Source organism: Erinaceus europaeus, chromosome 10, assembly GCF_950295315.1.
Source record: "Erinaceus europaeus chromosome 10, mEriEur2.1, whole genome shotgun sequence".
NCBI lineage: Eukaryota > Metazoa > Chordata > Mammalia > Eulipotyphla > Erinaceidae > Erinaceus > Erinaceus europaeus.
The window spans coordinates 32,166,121-32,186,645 of NC_080171.1; the positions used below are offsets into that span (position 1 = coordinate 32,166,121).

The 20,525-nt window shown below is 40.3% G+C and overlaps 1 protein-coding gene across 8 annotated transcripts in view; it reads left to right on the forward strand.

Annotated features, from left to right (window-relative positions):
- FRMD3 (FERM domain containing 3) overlaps positions 1 to 18,341 on the forward strand; it is a 358,746-nt gene extending 340,405 nt beyond the window's left edge. For 6 of the 8 annotated variants that reach the window (XM_060199507.1, XM_060199503.1, XM_060199504.1 and 3 more), the window contains one exon: positions 13,365 to 16,783. In XM_060199507.1, coding sequence (XP_060055490.1) covers positions 13,365 to 13,960 — 596 coding nt within the window. In that variant the 3' untranslated portion in view covers positions 13,961 to 16,783. Of the gene's footprint in view, positions 1 to 13,364; positions 16,784 to 18,122 lie in introns of those variants that run through there. The other 2 variants (XM_060199505.1, XM_007528390.2) reach the window with 1 other exon arrangement.
- Positions 18,342 to 20,525: the final 2,184 nt, after the last annotated feature.

Consider the following 20,525-nt stretch of genomic DNA (forward strand, 5'->3'; position numbering starts at 1 on the left):
ATTCTACTCTCTCCTTGCCTCTAGAGTTTTTGAAGAAAAATCTGATGAAAGTCTTAATAGCTCTGCCTTTGTATGTAACTTTTTTAATGGAATTTTTAATTAATTTTATTTATTTGTTTTGAGAGAGATGCAGAGAGAGACACACAGAGAGAAACACCAGAACACTGATCAGCTCTGGCTTCTGGTGGTGCAGGGGATTGAACCTGCGACTTAGGAGCCTCAGGCATGAGAGTCTGTTTGCATAACCATTATACTGTCTCCCTTGCCCTGTATGTAACTTCTTTCCCTAGCAGCCAGCAAGATTTTTTCCTTGTCATTTACTTTTGATAGTTTTACAATAATGTGTCTTGGTATTGGTCTTTTTGTATTTATAAATCTGGGTGATTGTTCTGCCTCTTGAATGAGAATGTTCTGGGGGATTCCTAAATTAGGAAAGTTCTGAGCTAAAATTGCTCTGAAAATGGACTGTTTCTCTGCTTGCACATTTTTTTGTGCTGGTTATTGATGGCCAGCAGATGGTGCAATAATGATTTCTAGGTTTCTCTTATTTGTATGATCTGCGGTGGGTGGGGTGGGGGGCTGGTTGCTTTGTGTGCTGTCTTGTGGTCACAAATGCCCTGTTTTATGTTGTGTCCTTGCCTTAAATTCAGAAGGTTGAAACCTCCCTGAGTCGAAGATTGGGAGGTTTTAAGCCCCCTTCTCTTTTCTTCTGGCACTAGGAGCAACCTTCACTGCTTGCTGTGGTTAAAGTGAAATCACCAATATGGTACAGCTCAGCAGCACTAGCTCTGCCCGTAGCTCTGATTTGACTTTGCTGTTCTTCAGCCGTTCCACCCCTTTTTTGTCCCAACCACACACAATCACCCACCTGAGGCTGCACAACTTTCAGTTGTAGATTATGACTTCAGTTGAGTCTCTTGGTGTATTTATTTGTTGTTTTGGGAGGAGAGGCGATTCCATCCCAGTTATTCCATGGCCATACCTCCCAGAAGTCTCTCTTTCCACTTTGTTTTACTCTGAGTAGTTATTTGGAATCATGCATCATTGGCCCCCTGGGCAGATAATACAACAGTCCATCACTAGCCTCTACCCATTTCCCTGAGAAGGAGGGATTTTGGGTAAAGTCAGGCAGCCATATGTCAAAATATCCTTGTGGTGGTGGCAAATGACCTGAAATAGTCTTTAAAGGCTTTCCAAGCTTGTACTGTGGACAAATCTTATAAATATGGAAGACTTATTGGGTAACTGTGGGTGACAGTTTCCAGAAATACTGTTGTGCCTGTTACAATAATTTGATTAGGATCCTAATGTGTGCGGACATGAATGAGGATGATTTGGCTTGTTGTTAATTTTTTTAAAATTTCTTATTTACTATTCTCTCTCTCTCTATATATAGAGAGAAAATTGAAAAGGGAGGAGATAGGCAAAGAGGCAGTGATACATCTGCAGCCCTGCTTCACCACATGTGAAGCTTTCCCTCTGCAGGTGGGGTCCAGGGGCTTAAACTTGGATCTTTGCACACTGTAATGTATGTGCTTAATCAGGTGCACCACTGCTGGCTCTGCTTATTAGTAATTTTGAGCCAGGATAGGAGTGCTGGTTAGAGCCTAATCAAAGTCCGGTTTGCTAATAAAAGATACAGCCTTCTTTGTTTAATCTACTTTCTCCATTTTTGTTGATCTTTCTGAACACAGAGTTGTTAGAATAAAAAAGTTATGCAAGTAGCAAGATGTTAAGTGAACATAATTAAAAATCCTGTAATACAGCACAGTTTTCAAGGACACTTACTCAATTTTGTGGCATGTAGTATATCAGAGTTGACCAGGACATATCAGAGCTTTAGCAAGTTTCATATAGTCTGAGCATATTCACTAATATGCACACATGTGTTAAGGATAAATATTTCTCCTTATGCAACAGTTTTTCCCATGAAGTTTTACTATACCCCAAACAGGCCTAATTTGTATGTCTCTTTCCACAAGAAGAGAGAATCATTACTATGTGTTGCCCTAAGGTGCTCTTTAGAAACTGCTGTATTTCTTTTTAAACAAATACTTGCTATGGAACAATACTCAGTTACCCAGAGTAACAGTTTCTCTAGTGGATCTGGGGCTTTGTCCATGTGATCTCACCTTTCCCATTCAGATGGATACACAGTGCTTTTCCATATGGGACCAGGACCTTATCCTGGGCTGCCTGGCAAGGTCTGTGAACTATATCTCTCAGCCCCTTAGTGAAAAGTCTTTAAGTGTACATATATATAGCTCAGCTCAATACACTGCCAACAGGACTAGATTTTTTTTATATAGGTTGGTATTACAACATTTATTAAAATAATGCAGGGGGTCGGGCAGTGGTGCAGTGGGTTAAGCGCATGTGGCGCAAAGCGCAAGGACCGGTGTAAGGATCCCGGTTGGAGCCCCTGGCTCCCCACTTGCAGGGGAGTTGCTTCACAGGCGGTGAAGCAGGTCTGCAGGTGTCTATCTTTCTCTCCCCCTATCTATCTTCCCCTCCTCTCTCCATTTCTCTCTGTCCTATCCAACAATGAACAACATCAACAATGGCAACAATAACCATAGCAAGGCTACAACAACAAGGGCAACAAAAGGGGGAAGAAATGGCCTCCAGGAGTGGTGGACTCATGGTGCAGGCACCGAGCCCAGCAATAACCCTGGAGGGAAAAAAAAATAATACTATGGGTTAATAGAAACAGCAAAGAATTAAAATGAAAGCTATGCAAGCTATCAGCTAAAAACTAAAGTTGCCTAATGTATTCATTCACTAAAGACCCAAGAAAGGCAAAATATCCAGTATAATAAAGTACTACAAAGAAATCGACAATATTCAGTTATCAAAACTGTGAATTTTTCACCCTTTTATCAATCATGAGAAAAATTATTTTTGAATGTTATACATATATAGCAAGATAGAAAAATAAGTATAAGCTTGTAATTATGGCTATAATTACATTATCTTATATGTTTCCTAGAGGCAATAAGTTTGTATGGTAAATACAGAGCATGAAACTACTAATAAAGAGTAGACAAAAATACATGTCAGCTGTACAGTAACATATAAGACACATTCCCATCTACCCAGGCTAAAAATGCATAATATTGTCAGGAAAAAACGTCTTAAAAACTATACATTTTAATAAGAATGTTATGCATGTACAAACTATTGTACTTACTGTTGAATGTAAAACATTAATTCCCCAATTAAAAAAAATAAAACAATTAAAAAAAGAAATTCAATAAAGAATAATACTGTAAACTAAGGTATCCAGAGAACCCCGGAGATCAGAAACTTGAATGATCTGATCTCTAATATTAGATGATAGTTTACAATCTGCTACTTAAACCTCACCATGTTTACTCAAGATTAGTTCTCCTCTTAGCAGATGAATGGACCTAGTCTGATTTTACACAAGTACCACCTGATGATAAAACCACTGTGCCCCTTACCCAAAAACAACCTATCTGATTGCTCCCTGGGATGAGGGAAGGGGTGACTGAAGATATGAAGGCCTTGGACCTGCCCAGCTGGCCCCCAAATCTGGCACCTTGTTTTTCAACTCTCCCTATTTCCCACTCTATAAAAATCTGATGCTCTTTAGAGGGAGGGGAGGTTGATTGGTGTAAAATACTCCAGCCTCAAATTGTGGGTTTGAATGCAAGATGCTTTTTCCCTTGATGGAAAAGCTGAAAAAGTCCATGTTCTTTTTAGGGTTGCAGCTTAGCATTTATAATCCTTATACTAATACATTGGTCTTACTCAGCTAGACCCACATGCATACTTTCTTACCCTAATTTTTTTTTTTTTTTACAAAAAATCCTTACACACTTCTTTTACTCTCCTTCACATTGTCTTGTATTTCCTTTACCCCATTCAAAACAAATAGGTTCACCCTGAGATAAAATTACTTCTTATCCCTAAACAAAGTATCTCCATCCTTTGTGCCTGCCCTGCTAAAGACACATACCTGCTCTCTTTACATCCCGTTGTTGCCCTTGTTTCTGTTACTTTTAGATTAGAAAATCCACCAGGTTCTCATTTTTACAACATGTGTTTCTTTTTGTACATCTTCTATGAGGCTATGTATTTAGATAAATAGAAACTAGAAAGTAGGAATAGAGCAGGTGAGAATAGGAATTTTAGGGTGGTAAGAAGCTCAGAAGTCTATTTTTAGGTATGATTTTTTTTTCTTTGTCTAAGTTCTTAGAAAAGACTTAGATTTGAGTCCAGCTGTTCCAAAAGCCACATCTTACACCTAGTTAATATTTTTCCCTTCATCCTTAAAATTTTTTTTTAAATTATCTTTATTCATTTGATAGACAGCCAGAAATTAAGAGAGAAGGGGAGAGAGGGAGAGAGGCAGAGAGACACCTGCAGCCCTGCTTCACCACTTGCAAAGCTTTCCTCCTGCAGGTGGGGACTGGTGGCTGGAACCAGGGTACTTGTGCATTGTAACATGTGCGCTCAACCAGGTGTACCACCACCCAGCCCCTAATTTCCTTTTTTTTAATGGCTCCTGGTGGCCTTTTTTTTCCTATCCTCCCCCACAATGTTTTTTTATGAATAGAAAGGAAATACTGACAGGTTGATCCATATTCCCAGCCTGCCTGTCTTTCCCTAGTGGGGCGGGGTTTTGGGGGAATCGGAGCTCCAGGACACATTGATGGGGTAGACTGTCCAGGGAAGTCTGGTTGGCATCATGCTAGCATCTGGCACCTGGTGGCTGAAAAGAGAGTTAACATATAAATCCAAACAAATTGTTGGCTAATCATGAACCTAAAGGCTGGAGTAGTGCAGATGGAGAGTTGGGGGAGGGGGTCTCCATTCTGTAGATAGCTAGTAGACATATTTTAGTTAAATTCCAAAGGGCCTGTGACTATACTAGTTTTTTGTTCTTTTCCCTGAACCTGAAATCTGATATGCAGGTGGAACCTAGTTATTGTCTGGGGAGGTGATGTCATGGCTGGAAAAAGGACCAGAAAGCTGGATCAGGAAAGAGAGTAGCTCCCAAATATGGGAAAGGTGTCTAAATATTGTTGACTATAAACCCCATTGATTTGATCTGATCTGGGGCCCATATTCAGCTTAGGAGCCTATGTGATCTCTGCATCCCTGTTGATCCGATCTCACGTTCTGTGGTTATAAGTAGGAACATTCCAAGCTGCCCCCATATCAGGACCCATCTTCCTCAGGTGTAGCATAAGAGTATGTTGTCCATCCTCCGAAGGACATTCTCTACCATTGTTAATCCATGTTGAGGGCAGGGTCCTATGTGCGGCCCACAAAGGGGTCTGTTTTGTTGTTCCTGATAGAGATGACTGGTAACAATGGGGAGAGAGATTTATTTGAGGTCTAGGGCCATCATGTCTGTTTGGGAATCTCAGGACTCTCCGACTAGGGCCCCAGCTGATGGGATGGCCTGATAGTGACTAAAGAGTCATCATTAAAGTATGCCAGTCTCTTGCCTTTATTCAGCTTTTGTAATCCTTGCTTTGATAAAGTTAGCTTTGGAGTGAGTGAGAGAACTGTAATAAGAAGTAGGTGAGGAGGGTACCTAAGTCTAAGTGGACACTATTTCATTATGAACTTTATACTGACTCACTATAGACTATTGTATATTTTTGCTTTCAGGTATATATTTTGCCCTAATTTATGGATACATGTGAAGATATGCTCTATCTTATGGGACCTGGTCTATATCTAGGTTTTGGGATTTTGTTAGGAAGTGAACCTCCTGGAATGGAAGTAGAGAATACTATGAAAAGAGAAGTCTCACCTGAGTAATGAGGGTGAGGGGTTGACATTCCATGCTTGACATCTCTAGACACAGTCTGAACTGAAGCATGCTGAGGTGTGGTACTCCTTGTGTTGATTAGGTTGGGATTAGCAGATGAGATATCATTTGGTATGAATTGAGAGAGGCATGCAGGAAAGTGAGCCCCATCCCAGAGGTTCCTGGACTGGGGGAAATATAGGCTCTATAGAGGAAGCAGGAGGTTCCTGCTGTCTTAGTGTTTAAGAAGGCAACATGTAGTTATTGCTATAATCATATATTTGGCATTGGGTTAACTTTGAAAAATCCCTTTATTAGGATTTGCTGTATCATACACAACATCACCATAATTTATGTCCTTTGATATTATTTGTATATAGCTGTGCCACTGGTTGCTTCTGTTCTTTCTGGTCTAAGCTTTTGAGAGTCAATATATCAAAGACTCAGCCTATGGTCTGTGCATTAAAAAGTTTGAGACATTCAATCAATTTTTCCCCTCTCACATTAGTGATTTATATGACTACAGATTAATAGGAATGTACATAAACACCATTCCCACAACAAAAGAATGTGTCCCATCTCACCTCCCCACCCCATGAAGCCTAACATACACCCTCACCCTTAACCCAAGGTTTTTGCTTTGATGCCTTACTCCAAATTCAGTGAAATCCTGCTCTCTGTTCTTCTTTCTCAACTTCTGTTTATGAGTGGGATCATCCCATACTCGTATTTATCTTTCTGACTTAGCTCACTTAACATAATTCCTTCTAGCTCCATCCATGATGGGTCAGAGAAAGTGGGTACATTGTTTTTAATAGCTGTATAGTATTGCATTGTGTATCTATACCACAGCTTTCTCAACCACTCATCTGTTGTTGGGCACTTGAGTTGCTTCCAGGTTTTAGCTATTAAGAATTGTGCTGCTATGAACATAGGCGTACACATACCTTTTTGGTTGCATGTTATGGAGCCCTGGGAGTATATCCCTAGGAGAGTAATTACTGGGTCATATGGAAGGTCCATGTATAGCTTTGTGAGAGTTCTCCAGACTGCTCTCCACAGAGGTTGGACCAGTTTATATTCCCACCAGCAGTGCAGAAGGGTTCTTTTGTCCCTACAGTCTCTCCAGCATTTGTTGCTGCTGTCCTTTTTGATGTATGCCATTCTCACAGGAGTGAGGTGGTATCTCAGTGTTGTCTTTATTTGCATTTCTCTGACAATCAGTGACCTGGAGCAATTTTTCATGTGTTTGTTAGCCTTTTGGATCTCTTCTGTAGTGAATGTTCTGTTTATATCCTCTGCCCATTTTTGGATGGGTTCATTTGCTTTTTTGTTGCTAAGTTTGCTGAGCTCTTTGTATGTTTTGGTGATTAGTCTCTTGTCTGATGTATAGCATGTGAAGATCTTCTCCCATTCTGTGAGGGGTCTCCTTGTTTGTGTGATTAGTTTCTTTGGCTGTGCAGAAACTTTTCAATTTGATGTAGTCCCATTGATTTGTTTCTGTTTTAGTCTTCCTTGCAATTGGGTTTGTATCATCAAAGATGTCCTTGAGGTTTAGGTGGGAAAGTGTTCCACCAATGTTTTCCTCTAAGTATTTGATAGTTTCTGGTATAACATCTAGGTCTTTAATCTATTTGGAGTTAATTTTTGTTTCTGGTGAGATAAAATAGTTCAGTTTCATTCTTCTGCATGTTTCAACCCAGTTTTTCCAGCACCATTTATTGAAGAGAGCCTCATCCTTCCATTTAATTTTTTGGGCCCCTTTACCAAAGATTAGATGTTCATAGGTGTGGAGGGTTTAGTTCTGGGCTTTCAGTTCTGTTCTACTGGTCTATTTTTGTTTCAGTACCAGGCTGTTTGATGATGATGATGGCCATAGAATAGAGATACTTGGGGAGTCGGGCTGTAGCGCAGCGGGTTAAGCGCAGGTGGCGCAAAGCACAAGGACCAGCATAAGGATCCCGGTTCAAACCCCGGCTCCCCACCTGCAGGGGAGTCGCTTCACAGGCGGTGAAGCAGGTCTGCAGGTGTCTATCTTTCTCTCCTCCTCTCTGTCTTCCCCTCCTCTCTCCATTTCTCTCTGTCCTATCCAACAACGACAACAACAATAATAACTACAACAATAAAACAACAAGGGCAACAAAAGGGAATAAATAAAATAAATATTAAAAAAAAGTTTAAAAAAAAGAATAGAGATACTTGAGATGATTTCAACACTGTTTAATTTGTTCATACTGTCTTTGTGGCCTACCATGTTATCTGTCTTTGAGGATGTGCTGTATGGATTTGAAAAGAATATGTGTTCCAGTTTTTTTGATGTGAAGAACTCTGAAAATGTCCAGGAGGTTTAGTCTGTCCATCTCTTCATTTAATTCTCTTGTTTCTTTGTTGATCTGTCTATGAGAGTGGCGTGTTGAAGTCTCCCACTATTATTGTATTACTGATGATGTATTTTTGTAGTTCTTTCAGTAGGTGTTTGATGTATTTAGAAGGTCCCTCATTGGGTGCATAGATGTTAATACTTGTTAAATCTTCTTGGTTGATTGATCCTCTAATCATTATGTAATGGCCTTGCCTATCTTTTATTTATTTTATTTAATTTAAAGTCTATGGTGTTAGAGATGAGAATGGCTATTCCTGCCTTTAGTTATAGTATTAGCTTGTTCTACTAATTGACCTTTTAGCTCAGCTATTTCAGCTTTCAGTTCTCTAATTACCTTGAGGTAGCTAGTATTTTCCTTGAGGGTCTCATCTGTTGTTTCCCTAATTCTGCTAGCCATTTTCCCCATAGTTGTCTTCATTTCTGTGATTATTAGGCTTATTATTGTCTACATAGTTTTCTTATCTATGGTTACTTCTGGCTGATTTGAAGTTTCTTCTGGGCTCCTGTCCTGATTCATTGTGGTAGCAGTTTTATTTGCTCTTGATTTAACCATTTTTTTAAATTGATGTGGTTTTTATTTTTCTGTTCTGTTGTTCTTCAGTTGTTGTGAGTACAAGTCACACTATACTAAAGTCCTTTCATAAAGGCAGTCAGAACCCTCAGAAATCACAACAATAGCAAAACTGCACCACCAGTCCAAGAAAAATAGCAACCAAAATCAAAAGAAAAAGAAAGATATGGGAATAAAATGTGGACCAGCTATAGGACAAGAGGGAGTCGTGGTGGCGGGAACATATATTGGAGAGTCCAAAAGAGAAGGACAAATACCAGATAATCTAACTTAGAAGTGGAACTTAAACCTGAATAAGAAAGCACAAATCAAAAGACTCTGAGAAGGAAGTACTTGAGTGAAAAGGATCATGGAAAATTGATGTGCCCATATGGCAACAACCACCCCATAAACCATTAACCCTCCAATAAAAAAGAATCTTAGTTTCCACTTTAAATTGGAAGCCTCCTTGAATTAAAAATGTATATTAAGAAAAAAAAGTATAATTGGATGAATAATAGCCTGATTCCACAAAGAACTTGCGTATTGACAGTATGTTTCTCGGACAGTTAAGTTCATCAAACTTTCTTTAATATACATTTTTATAGTAAATGTATATTTTATCTATTAAAGGAGGTTTCCAATGTAAGAATCAGGCTACATTTGTCTTGTGAAGAAAGAAAAATCTGGGAGAGGGGCAGGCAGTGGTGCACCTGCCTGTGGTGGGAATGGCCTTTGTGACTCTGAAAAGTATAACTGTCTTTCCTAGAAACTAGTGGTCTCACTTTTTTTCCAGGGCTCCGCTTTTCTTCTTAGATCTTAGACTTCTGAAAAGAAATATGAGGTGATACGGTCTGTGCTGGGGGTAGGGACTGATTTTTTACACAGTTGGGGCTAAAGGCCTTGCTGAGGTGACATGTGTTTAAAAAGAACTAAAGAGAATGAAAATGTCTGGAAAAGGGTTTCCCCGAGAAGCATATATGAGTGTGACTGGAGACAAGGTCAACAAGGGTGAGTCAGAGGAGACAGTCAGGGAGATGAGGAGAAAATGGGAACTCCAGAGTAAGATGTAAAGCCCTTAGACAGTGGAACAGATGAGTGGCACCATCTGCTTTTTGTTTGTTTGTTTGTTTGAGCACTAATCAGCTCTGCTTATGGGGGGACTGAACTTGGGACCTTGGAGCCTCCTCTTTGCATAACCATTATGCTGTCTACCCTTCCCCTGACCTGCTTTGTATTCTCAAAGGGTCACCCAGCTGCTGTGTTAACAGAGCTTCTTACACTTTACAGTAATTGAGGTGAAAAAAGGTACAAAGTAGTAGCAGTGCACGTGGTAAACAGTCTGATTCCAGTGACGCTTTGAGGAAGGTAGAAACAAAAATTTCTAGTGAGTGTAAACTAGTAAAAGTGAAAGTTCTGGGCATGAGCAACTGGAAGAGCAGCCAACCAACACACTTCCATATGTACCTATAAACCACCTTGCCTTTTATCGCTGAGTTGCATGGGTATGACTTGTTTATTCTATGCTTCCAGTGATGGGCCTTTGGGTTGTTTCCATCTTTTAATTAATGGAACAGTGCAGCTCTGAATGTCTGTGTGCACATTATTGTCAGAGTGCCCAATTGCCAGTTCTCTGCAATCAATCGCTGATCGTACGGCAGTTCTGTGTGTGAAGTGCTATCTTGCGGTTTTGCTTTGCTGCTTTCTCTAGGGACTAATCATGCTGGACATCTCTTCCTGTGCTTACCAGTCACCTGTGCTTGTCTTGACTGTTTTGGGTCCGCTCCTTCATCCAGTTACTCAAGGCTATCAGGAAAATAATTTTTGAGCTATGAAACTGATGACATCACTATATAAGTTTAAGGTGGACATCATCATAGTTCCACCTATTATGTAATGATTTTTTTCATTTAAGTATATAGTTAGTAAACAATATCAAGTAGATATGAGAATAAGAAAAGGCAGAAGAAATGTTTTCTTATGATAAAGTTTATGGGACGGGGGCTGGACAGTGGTACATCTGGTTGAGTGCTCATAACACCATGTACAAGGACCCCACCTGCAAAGGGCGGTGTGGGGGGGTGCAGTTCACAAGTGGTGAAACAGAGTTGCAGGTCTATCTCAATTTCTCTCTGCACTAATAAATAAAAAATATATGGGATTTACTGTCTCAACTACTTCCATATACATCATGCAGTGACATTAACTGCAGTGATTATGTTGTATATTACATCCCTGCCACTTACCTCATAGCTGAAGTTTGTGCATTTTAACTTTTTTCTTTTGCCTCCAGGATTATTGCTGGGGCTTGGTGCCTGCACCATGAATCCACTGCTCCTGGAGGCTGTTTTTTTTTCTTTTGTTGCCCTTATTTATCATTGTGGTTGTTATTGTTGTTATTGATGTTGTTGGATAGGACAGAGAGAAATGGAGAGAGGAGGGGAAGACAGAGCGGGAGATAAAGATAGACACCTGCACACCACTTGTGAAGTGACCCCCCCCCCACTCTGGTAGGTGAGGAGCCAGGGTTCAAACCAGGATCTTTAGGCCAGTCCTTGTGCTTCACACCATGTGTGTTTAACCTGCTACGCTTCCACCCAGCCCCCTCATTTTAACTCCTATGCTCTGATCCCTCACTTACATCTTTTAACCACAAATCTGATTTTATTCTGAGGGTTTTTTTTTTTAGATCCTACATATAAGTGAGATCAAATATGTGTCTTTCTCTGATTTTACTTCAGGCAATATCTTTAAAGACCATGCTTAATATGTAAAGAAATAAGGAGATAAATAACAGGATTTCCACCTCTGCCTGGGTAGTATGCTTCTAGGTAGTAGACAGGTGGAGCTCCTCTCAGTTTCTGGGATCTTTTGTCACTTTAGCCATACCCCCACGTCCAAAATCGGCCAGTTCATATTCGTGAGGCCCAGTTCAACCCTTGGGATTTGCTCAGATAAAGGTGGGCATCACTGAACCAGTCACACATCACTGTGTTAGGAGGCAGTCAGTGTTAAGGGTGGTGTTGCCTGTTATCTCTTCCTTGTAGTCACAGAGTGTTGTGCAAGGATCCTTTCATTCCTCTGGTTTTACTATGTGGCTCCTCCAGGTCTATAGTCTATATAGTACCTCTATTTTGTCCCTTTCTTGGGATCCTATCTTCCCTATTAAATAGACGTCAAGTACTCAGTGTGAGAAGTTATGAGTAAATGTTAGTAAGCATCCTTGCCCTATCAGAAATTTCCTTTCCTTTTTCCCAAAGACTGGGGATTCAAACATTTATTTTATTTACTTATTTATTTATTAATTTTTTATTATTGGATAGAGACAGAGGAATTGAGAGGGGAGTGGAGGAGGTGGGTAGAGATTGAGACCTGCAGTCCTGCTTCACCGCTAGCGAAGCTCTCCCCCTGCAGGTGGAAACCAGGAGCTTGAACCTGGGTCCTTGTGCACTGTAATGTGTATGCTTAACCAGGTGCACCACCACCAAGCCCCTCAAGCATTTATTTAGTACCGAGCCCTCGAGATAACCCTGGTGGCAATAAAAGAAAAAAAAAAGGAAGAAAATTCCTTTTATGTAGCTACAGCAAATGAATGGAAATGAGAAAGAAAAGGGCTTCTATGTAAAGATGTCTGAAAGTATTTTTTTTACACAAAAATACCCACATTTTTATAAAAGTAGAAGCCGCAAAACTGTCTAAAGACTAAAAATTATATAAAAATAGAGCCAGAAAAATAGCTTACTTGAATAGTATGCTTCTTTGCCAGTTGTGCAAAGCAGGTCAAGCCTAACCCTCAGTACGCTAGAGGAAGCTTCAGTGTGTGGTCCTTCTCACTCTCTCTAGAAAAGGAAAACAACAAAGTGATCACTGAATAGTAGACTTTATGATGATACTATAGCACTTTATTGAAAAGTGTTGACTTTTAAAGGACACCATTTAAAAATGACAGCCACTACTGCGCTATAACTATATTGTTAGAGATTTGCAGACCATAACTGCATACATATATGTTGTGAATGCTGCCAACCCTCCCTTTGAGGTGTGTTGGCTAGTTTGTGTTTACTATGTTGATCTTAGAACTGATGAATGAGGGAGTCGGGCGGTAGCACAGTGGCTTAAGCGCATGTGGCACAAAGCACAAGGACTGACCTAAGGATGCCGGTTTGAGCTCCTGGCTCCCCACCTGCAGGGGAGTTTTTTCACAGGTGGTGAAGCAGGTCTGTAGGTGTCTGTCTTTTTCTCCCCCTCTCTGTCTTCCTCTCCTCTCTCCATTTCTCTCTGTCCTATCCAACAACAATGACATCTATAATAATTACAACAAATTTTTTTTAAAAAGGGCAACAAAAGTGAATAAATAAATATTTTTTAAAAAAAGAACTGATGAATGAAGGTCTGTTAGTAAAATGACTGTTGAAAGTCAGGATTCAGACAGAGGTTCAAGCCTAGTCTGAAAGTATTAAAGGAAGCTTCAGTGCAACTGTGGTCTCTTTCACCCTAAAAAAAAAAAATGAGGATTCTACAGAACAGTTTCTTGGATTCTTTGAATTTCATTCTTATTCGTTTTCATCTAAAAACCTTTTTGGAAGAAGGAAATTAAGGAAAAGAAAAAAACAAAACAAAACAAAAACCCTGTCTTTTTGCAGGTATTCCACTGCCCAAAGAAGATATTTCTGCCCCCCTGATCTCTAGCTCGCCAGTGAAGGAAGTCCGAGAGTATAAAGACCCCCCAAGTGAAGAAGAAGATAAGCTCACAGAAGAGCCGCTGACCATCTCAGAACTGGTGTACAACCCGAGTGCTAGTCTGCTGCCCACCCCTGTTGATGATGATGAGATTGACATGCTTTTTGATTGCCCCTCAAGGCTGGAGTTGGAAAGAGAGGACACAGATTCGTTTGAGGATCTGGAGGCAGATGAACATGCCTTTCTGATGGCTGAAGAGGAGGAACTAAAGGAAGCTCACCGAGCTTTGTCCTGGAGCTATGACATTCTGAGAGGCCATATTCGGGTCAACCCGCTGGTCAAGATTTTCTCCCGGCTCCTTGTGGTGGGCCTGGGGCTGCTGCTCTTTGTATTCCCCCTGCTCCTCCTCCTGTTGGAGTCAGGTATTGATCTCTCCTTCTTATGTGAAATCCGCCAGACGCCAGAGTTTGAACAGTTTCACTATGAGTACTACTGTCCTCTCAAGGAGTGGGTGGCTGGCAAAGTAAACGTCATCCTCTACATGCTGGGTTGCTCATAAAGGTCCTATCTCATACAACTAAGGGCTATATTCAATACTAGTGGTTAGCTTTTTGCAGCGAAGGCCTAGTTCTGAATGGTCAGGGGGCCATCCACAGTTATTGCTTTACTCATAACTGATTATTATTATTCAAACCTTTATAAGCTTGCTTTCCATATGCCACTGCACATCAATACCTTTGAATCTGATATGCTCATATAAGTTCCAGCTCTTGAAAATGACCTTTAAGTAACCAAAACCCATGTTTATTTTCATTATATTACTGACATACTCTTTATCATATAGTACACCGAGCTGAATTAGATTTCCCCTTTTTAATAATAACACCGTTACAAGCTATGAAGCTGAGGATCAGAATTTTAGTAAAAAGCCAGTAGAAAGTTTTTGAATATAATCCTTAGTGAGAGCAGCGTCCTCTAACCATTGCCTATACAATGAAATTTACGCTGGGGTTTTGTTTCTTTTTAAATATTTTTATGTGTTCAAAATATTTTTGGTAAAGTTTTAGCAAAAAAAAAAAAAAAGAAGCCTCCTGGAGTTATTTAAGTGTAGAAATCATACGATTCATGCACAAAGGGTATGTTGGGAATTTTCTAATGTTTTCACAACTGGTTTGTTTTTTAAAAAAAATATTTTTTGAGTGAACAATCTCATAACTTGTTACCTGCATATGAGATAGAAAAGAAGTGGGCAAAGGAACTGAGCTTCAGGTGGTCGGTCTGCCAGAGTGTTTAAAGAAGATGGCTGGTTACTTGCCTTTGTATTCTGTCTACATGGTTGGGGAAGCAGGACATTTATCTTTCAAGAAAGTGAAACATAGTTGAAAGAGACGGTAGTTACTTGCATATGACTGTATAATTAACCCAAGAGTGGAAGAAAATGGGAATTAAGTTGCCAAAAAAAAAAATTGTGGTAGGTAAATGATCCTACGAAAGTGGCGGAAGGTATTAGATGAACTGGCACTAATATTTCTAAGTGGGGTCTATACAGTAAAAATAGATGAACTTTAAGACATGTTTTAAAGCCCTATGCCATTCATTGTTATCCTGTGGAAGGAACTTCAAAACAAGTGTATGTGTGAGAGAGGGGAAGAGAAAGGACATAGTTTGACTTGTAAATGCTGATGATCTTCTCTTGCAGTGGCCATTATACTGGTCTCCTGATATGCTAACTCATAATTAAGGCTCCCATTTCAGCTTGGCTGATGTAGCAAAATGATTCACTCACCAGACAACAGAGGGAATAATGATGCCTTTCTGTGCTGGCAGTTAACCAATGCTGTGTGTGTATGTGAGGGGGAGAGAGGAGAGAGAGAGAGAGAAAGAGAGAGAGAGAGAGAGAGAGAGAGAGGAAGTATGGAACACTGGGATATCTCTGCAGATTGAAAAATGTTCCACTGCCTTCATTTACAAAATGCTCTCTCCCAAACTCCAGATTTTCCACATTGGTCATTCCAATTCTAGTCATCCAGTGAAGCTGAGTGCTTATCAGATTTCATTTTGACAGTAAGTTTTAGATGTCAGCCCAAGCAACCTTCAGTTATACAAACCTGAATTATATTTGTTAATAAATCTGTAGGGTTCTTAACATGCTTCCACTGATTTATTTTGCTTTTAAAAATGTTTTCTATAGCTTATTTAGGGAGTTTCAAATGACCAGCTTTGTACTTGAAGATCTTCTTTCCCATATCACTTTTTAAGTCATACCTCTGATGTAAGGGTGTTCCAGTATGTAGCATGTATGGAATTAATTCCTTTTCTAATCACACTTTATATTTTTGAAATTCACCTTGACCTCATCTTTTAAAAGTTATACTAAGTGATATTTTTTAAATTATGGAACTAATTATCTCCCACTGTAAAACATTTAACAGATACTAAGAGGATATATATCTTATGTAGTTTAACCATGTAGATTTATGTTAAGCAGTAATGTATTATTTTAACACTTCCCCAGTTAACTTCTCTTTACTCTTAGGCAAAGACATTTCTATGCCATAAGGAAGTTTTTAAGTGAAGGAGTTGAGAGATTAAGGCCTATTGAATCTAGACAATAACTATCCAAAGGAACCTGGAAATGCCATTTTGTTGGGATAGAATCAGAGCCTCTTAGAGATGTCCACTGCAGTTTTGTTAGAAGACAGTCACCAGTGGCCTGAATCAAGTGAGGATAGAAGACTGCTTCCAAAGATGAAGAGTATCTAATGTAGTGAGATAGAGTTCAAAGCAAGTGTGTGAGTATATGTATAGTCCATAATGCTGGCACATGATTCTGTAAATATGTGTCTATTCACATATACACAATTAATATGCCCTCCCACAGAGCTGTGTGTGTGTTCCCCCCCCCCCGCATTAAGAAATCTGTGATGTGTTGTTCCTTTTCCCTCTCAGGTATCATAGTGGATAAAACACACAGTCTCAAAGGTTTAACTTTTCCATGAAAACCACTGTGTGTACAGTTGTGGCTAAATATACATATATATGGCAAATACATATACACACAATCTTGCCTCTAGTGCTAATTCAAGTTGGATCATGGAAGAAAAATGTAGGTATTGTATATTTCTGTCTGTGCTTGGAACATATTGTAAAATGTTATGTATGTGGATTATATCTTGTGGTTTGTCTAATATTTATAAAGACAACTCTGGGAAGAATTAAAAATAATTGGACTTAACTGAAATAACTAGAGATCTGGGGGTCATGTTACCTGTGATTGGAGCCTTATCTTTGTATAGTGAAATTTGAATTTATGTCAACATCCAGATTGTTCTGTATGTTAATTTGGTGGCAGGAATCCCTAAATAAAAATACTCTGGGGAAATATGTTTCTGCAATCATTTAAGGTTGGATATAGCTTGTTGGAAAGCAGAGAGATGCCATTTAAGAATTGGAAGTGAGGTTACCTTTGAATGGAGATATGATGGGGGAATCACAGGTAGTGGATGGGATTAAACCTCCCGGGTTTAATAATAGAATTACTGAGTGAACCCCAAGATAAGAAAGTCACAGTTTAAGGGAATTAAGATAACTAGAGAAACAGAAGAGGGATGATCAGAAGGATTTTAGAGTGTAGGCTAGGAGTGTGCCATTTGATGCCAGAGAGAGTTACATTAGACTCAGTGCTACAGCCCTTACATTAAACCTCTCTCTGGGCAGACAGCAGAATGATTACGTAAAGGATTTTCATGCCTGAGGTTCCAAGGTCCCAGGTTCAATACCCAGCACTACCATAATAAACCAGAGCTGAGCAGTGCTCAGGTCTCTTTCTCTATTTCTCTCATTAAAATAAGCGTCTATCTGTTCCCAGGTCCTGAAAGGATTTTTTACTTACCTTTATCCACACTGCATGCCTGAAAGGCCCTCAGCTTTTGCTTGGCACAGCTGACACCTGACAGCTAAATTGTACCCTAGCTAAGGTGGCCTGTTAAGATTTCTTTCTTTTTCTTCTTTTTTTTTAAAGCCTTCCTGAAGTCCAATTAACATATAAGATGGTATTATGTGCATAATATGATTTGACATATGTGCATGTTTCAAGATAACCACAGTAGGCTTTTCCCACTTCTAGCAACTTAAACTTTTTTTCCTGGTGATAAGAACTTTATGATCTGTTGTCTTTACAACTCTCAAATATACAGACCACTGTTGTCAGTCACCATGCTATACATTACAGATAGGATGTATTCTTCTAAGTTTGTACCTTTTGATCACTGTCACCTGTTTGACTCACCTGAGGGAGGGAGGGATGAGAGGGGTGATATCTGTCAGAGTCTTGCTCAGCAGTCCTTAGTGGTCCAGACTCTAGATAACAAGAAAGGGAATTCCTTGCTTAGCATTCAGGATGGATATACAGTTCTGATTTGGAGGAGTTCCACCTAGCTCTTTAGTTTTGTCAGTGGTTATAGACTGGAGGACTCACAAAATGACCCTTGGTCGTCACCTACTTATTCAGTAGTGTAGGCTCCTGACCTCTAGAGAGAGAAAGAAAAAAAAAAAAAAGAAAAAAGGTGAAATGGGCTAGTTTGGGATGGTTATGGTTAATGAACTTGAGAGTCTGAGCTGTCTTTGTCTACTGGGTGGAGATTATATGCCAATAGTCCCTGCTTACTTGTCCTCCTGCTTCTTCTCTTTTTCTCTCTCTCGACCTGCTTTTGGGCTGCCAGTCTACATGCAGTAAACAGACTCAGCAGGACCTGCCCATGGTGGGCCCAGCCTGGATGCAGCTCTCCACATTCCAACCTCAGTCTCTGATGGGTTGGGTAAGTCTGGCCAGCCAGGCCCAGTGGGCTTAGCTGTCACATCTGCAGAAAGGATAAAAGGAACCTCACTTGGGCCTCAGATCCCAGCAATCTGATCCATTAATAAAGCTGATTTGAATCCTCTTCTGACTTTTGTGTTTATAACTGATGATTGGAAGCTGGGAGGTGGCAAGGTAAGGACCTCTGTAACCTGAGATGTTGCCTGCAAGGACCTAGTGGAGAAGGCCAGTCCTCCCTGCACTGTAGGCATGCCTGCCACTCACTCTGGCTAGTCCTGACAGACCCTGCAAGTGGATTGGGGCGGGGGGTTGATGAAGAGAGGGGTACTTTTTGAGTAGTTGATGTTTGCTCCAAATACCACTTTGGAAAGGTAGGTAGGGTTTTAAAGAAAAACTTCATAGAACAGAGAATGACAGTTAAATCTAAATTCACACTGATTGGTAAAGATAATTCAATCCTTCTATAAAACTTGGTCTGTCAGAATCACAGGCTCTAGATGTTTCAAAATAATCGGCCAGAAATGGAACCTAATATGATTGCTACCTCTAAAACACTCTTATAATAGTTCTGGCAACAGTTGTATCCATAGGAGCTCCTAATCACTCAGAACAGGGAAAGTGGGCTGGTGTTAGGATGGGGCTGAGGGTCCAGTTTCCTAGGGCAGAGGATGATGACAGTTCAGCGGAGGGTGAGGTGTACTGACACCTCTATCTTGGGGAGATGTGAGACTGTATAAGTACCGCACACTAACCCATCGTGTCACTGGAGTTCCAAAAATGTAAGACTGTAAATCCACCCCTCTCGATTTCTTTTTGTCCTGTCAAATAAAGAAAAGGAAAAATGGCCATCAAGACCAGTAGTCATCATGTAAGCACCAAGCCCCAATGGTAAGCCTGGTGGCAGTTTAAAGACATTAGCATTTCCTGAATGAAGTCACTGAGAAAAAATGGAAGACATTCATGAAATAAGAGGCATTCATCGAGAGCAAATTGAAAATGAAGGTGCTTGGGGCCAGGCGGTGGCACACCTGGTTAAGTGCACGCATTACAGTGCACTTCTCTCCTTCTGTCTATTTCTCTATCCGAATTTAAAAATTTTCTAGAGCAGTGAAATCATACAGGATCCTGGTCCCACAAAATAACAGCAACAATAACAATAAAGTAAAAAGGAATGATATAACATAAAAGCTATATAAGAAGGGTTAAGGGAGTCGGGTTGTAGCGCAGCGAGCTAAGCACAGGTGGCGCCAAGAGCAAAGGCCGGCATAAGGATCCCGGTTCAAGCCCTGGCTCCCCACCTGCAGGGGAGTTGCTTCACAAGCGATGAAGCAGGTCTGCGGGTGTCTATCTTCCTCTCCCCCTCTCTGTCTTCCCTCTCCTCTCTCCATTTCTCTCTGTCCTACCCAACAACGATGACAACAATAATAACTACAACAATAAAACAACAAAAGGACCCAGGTTCAAGCCCCTGGTCCCCACGAGTGGTGAAGCAGGGGTACAAGTGTTTCTCTGTCTCTCTCCCTCTATCTCCCCTTCCCCTCTCAATTTCTCTGCCTCTAATAATAAAATAAAATTTTAAAAAAAGAAAAAGAAAATGAAGGTGCTAAACCAACTTTTAATAGCCTAATGAATTTGCAGAAGTGAATCCTCTATAGTCTACAATCAAGATGATCACAGGTATAGATTAGCATAATGCACTGTAGTCTACAAAACTTATGGAAAGATTTTTTTGCAACTTGTAGCATTATATATTATAATTATTTTTATGCAATTATCTCTCAAGTAATAAAACATTTTTTAAAAGGAAAACTACATTATTGTATATTTAACTGCTTCCAGCTGGTGGTACACTTCTTCTTCTAGCGTTTGCCCTTCTTCCGTAGCCAGTCAACAGCGTCAGGTTGAAAGCTGTCAGGAGCTGCTTGTTGTTGGCTTTGAAAGTGACTGGGATCCATGTGGATTCAGTCGGCTAGGAAGGATCGTCAGTTTCCCCAATGAATGGGTACTCACGGGATGCACCACGAGAAGTTCGATCCAATGCATCCCGGTGGTACACTTAGTAGAGCACACACATTACCATGTGCAAGGCCTTGGGTTCAAGCCAGAGGTGCCCACCTTTGAGGGGAAATGCTTCATGAGTGATGAAGCAGTGCTGTAGGTGTTTTTTCTCCCTCTCAAATTCTGTCTCTATCATAAAATTAAAAAAAAAATAAGGCTGCTGGGAGTGGTGGAGCCATCATGCAGGTACTGAGCTCCAATGATAACTGTGGTGGGTAAACAAATCTGTGCTTTCCCCCTGCATTTCAGA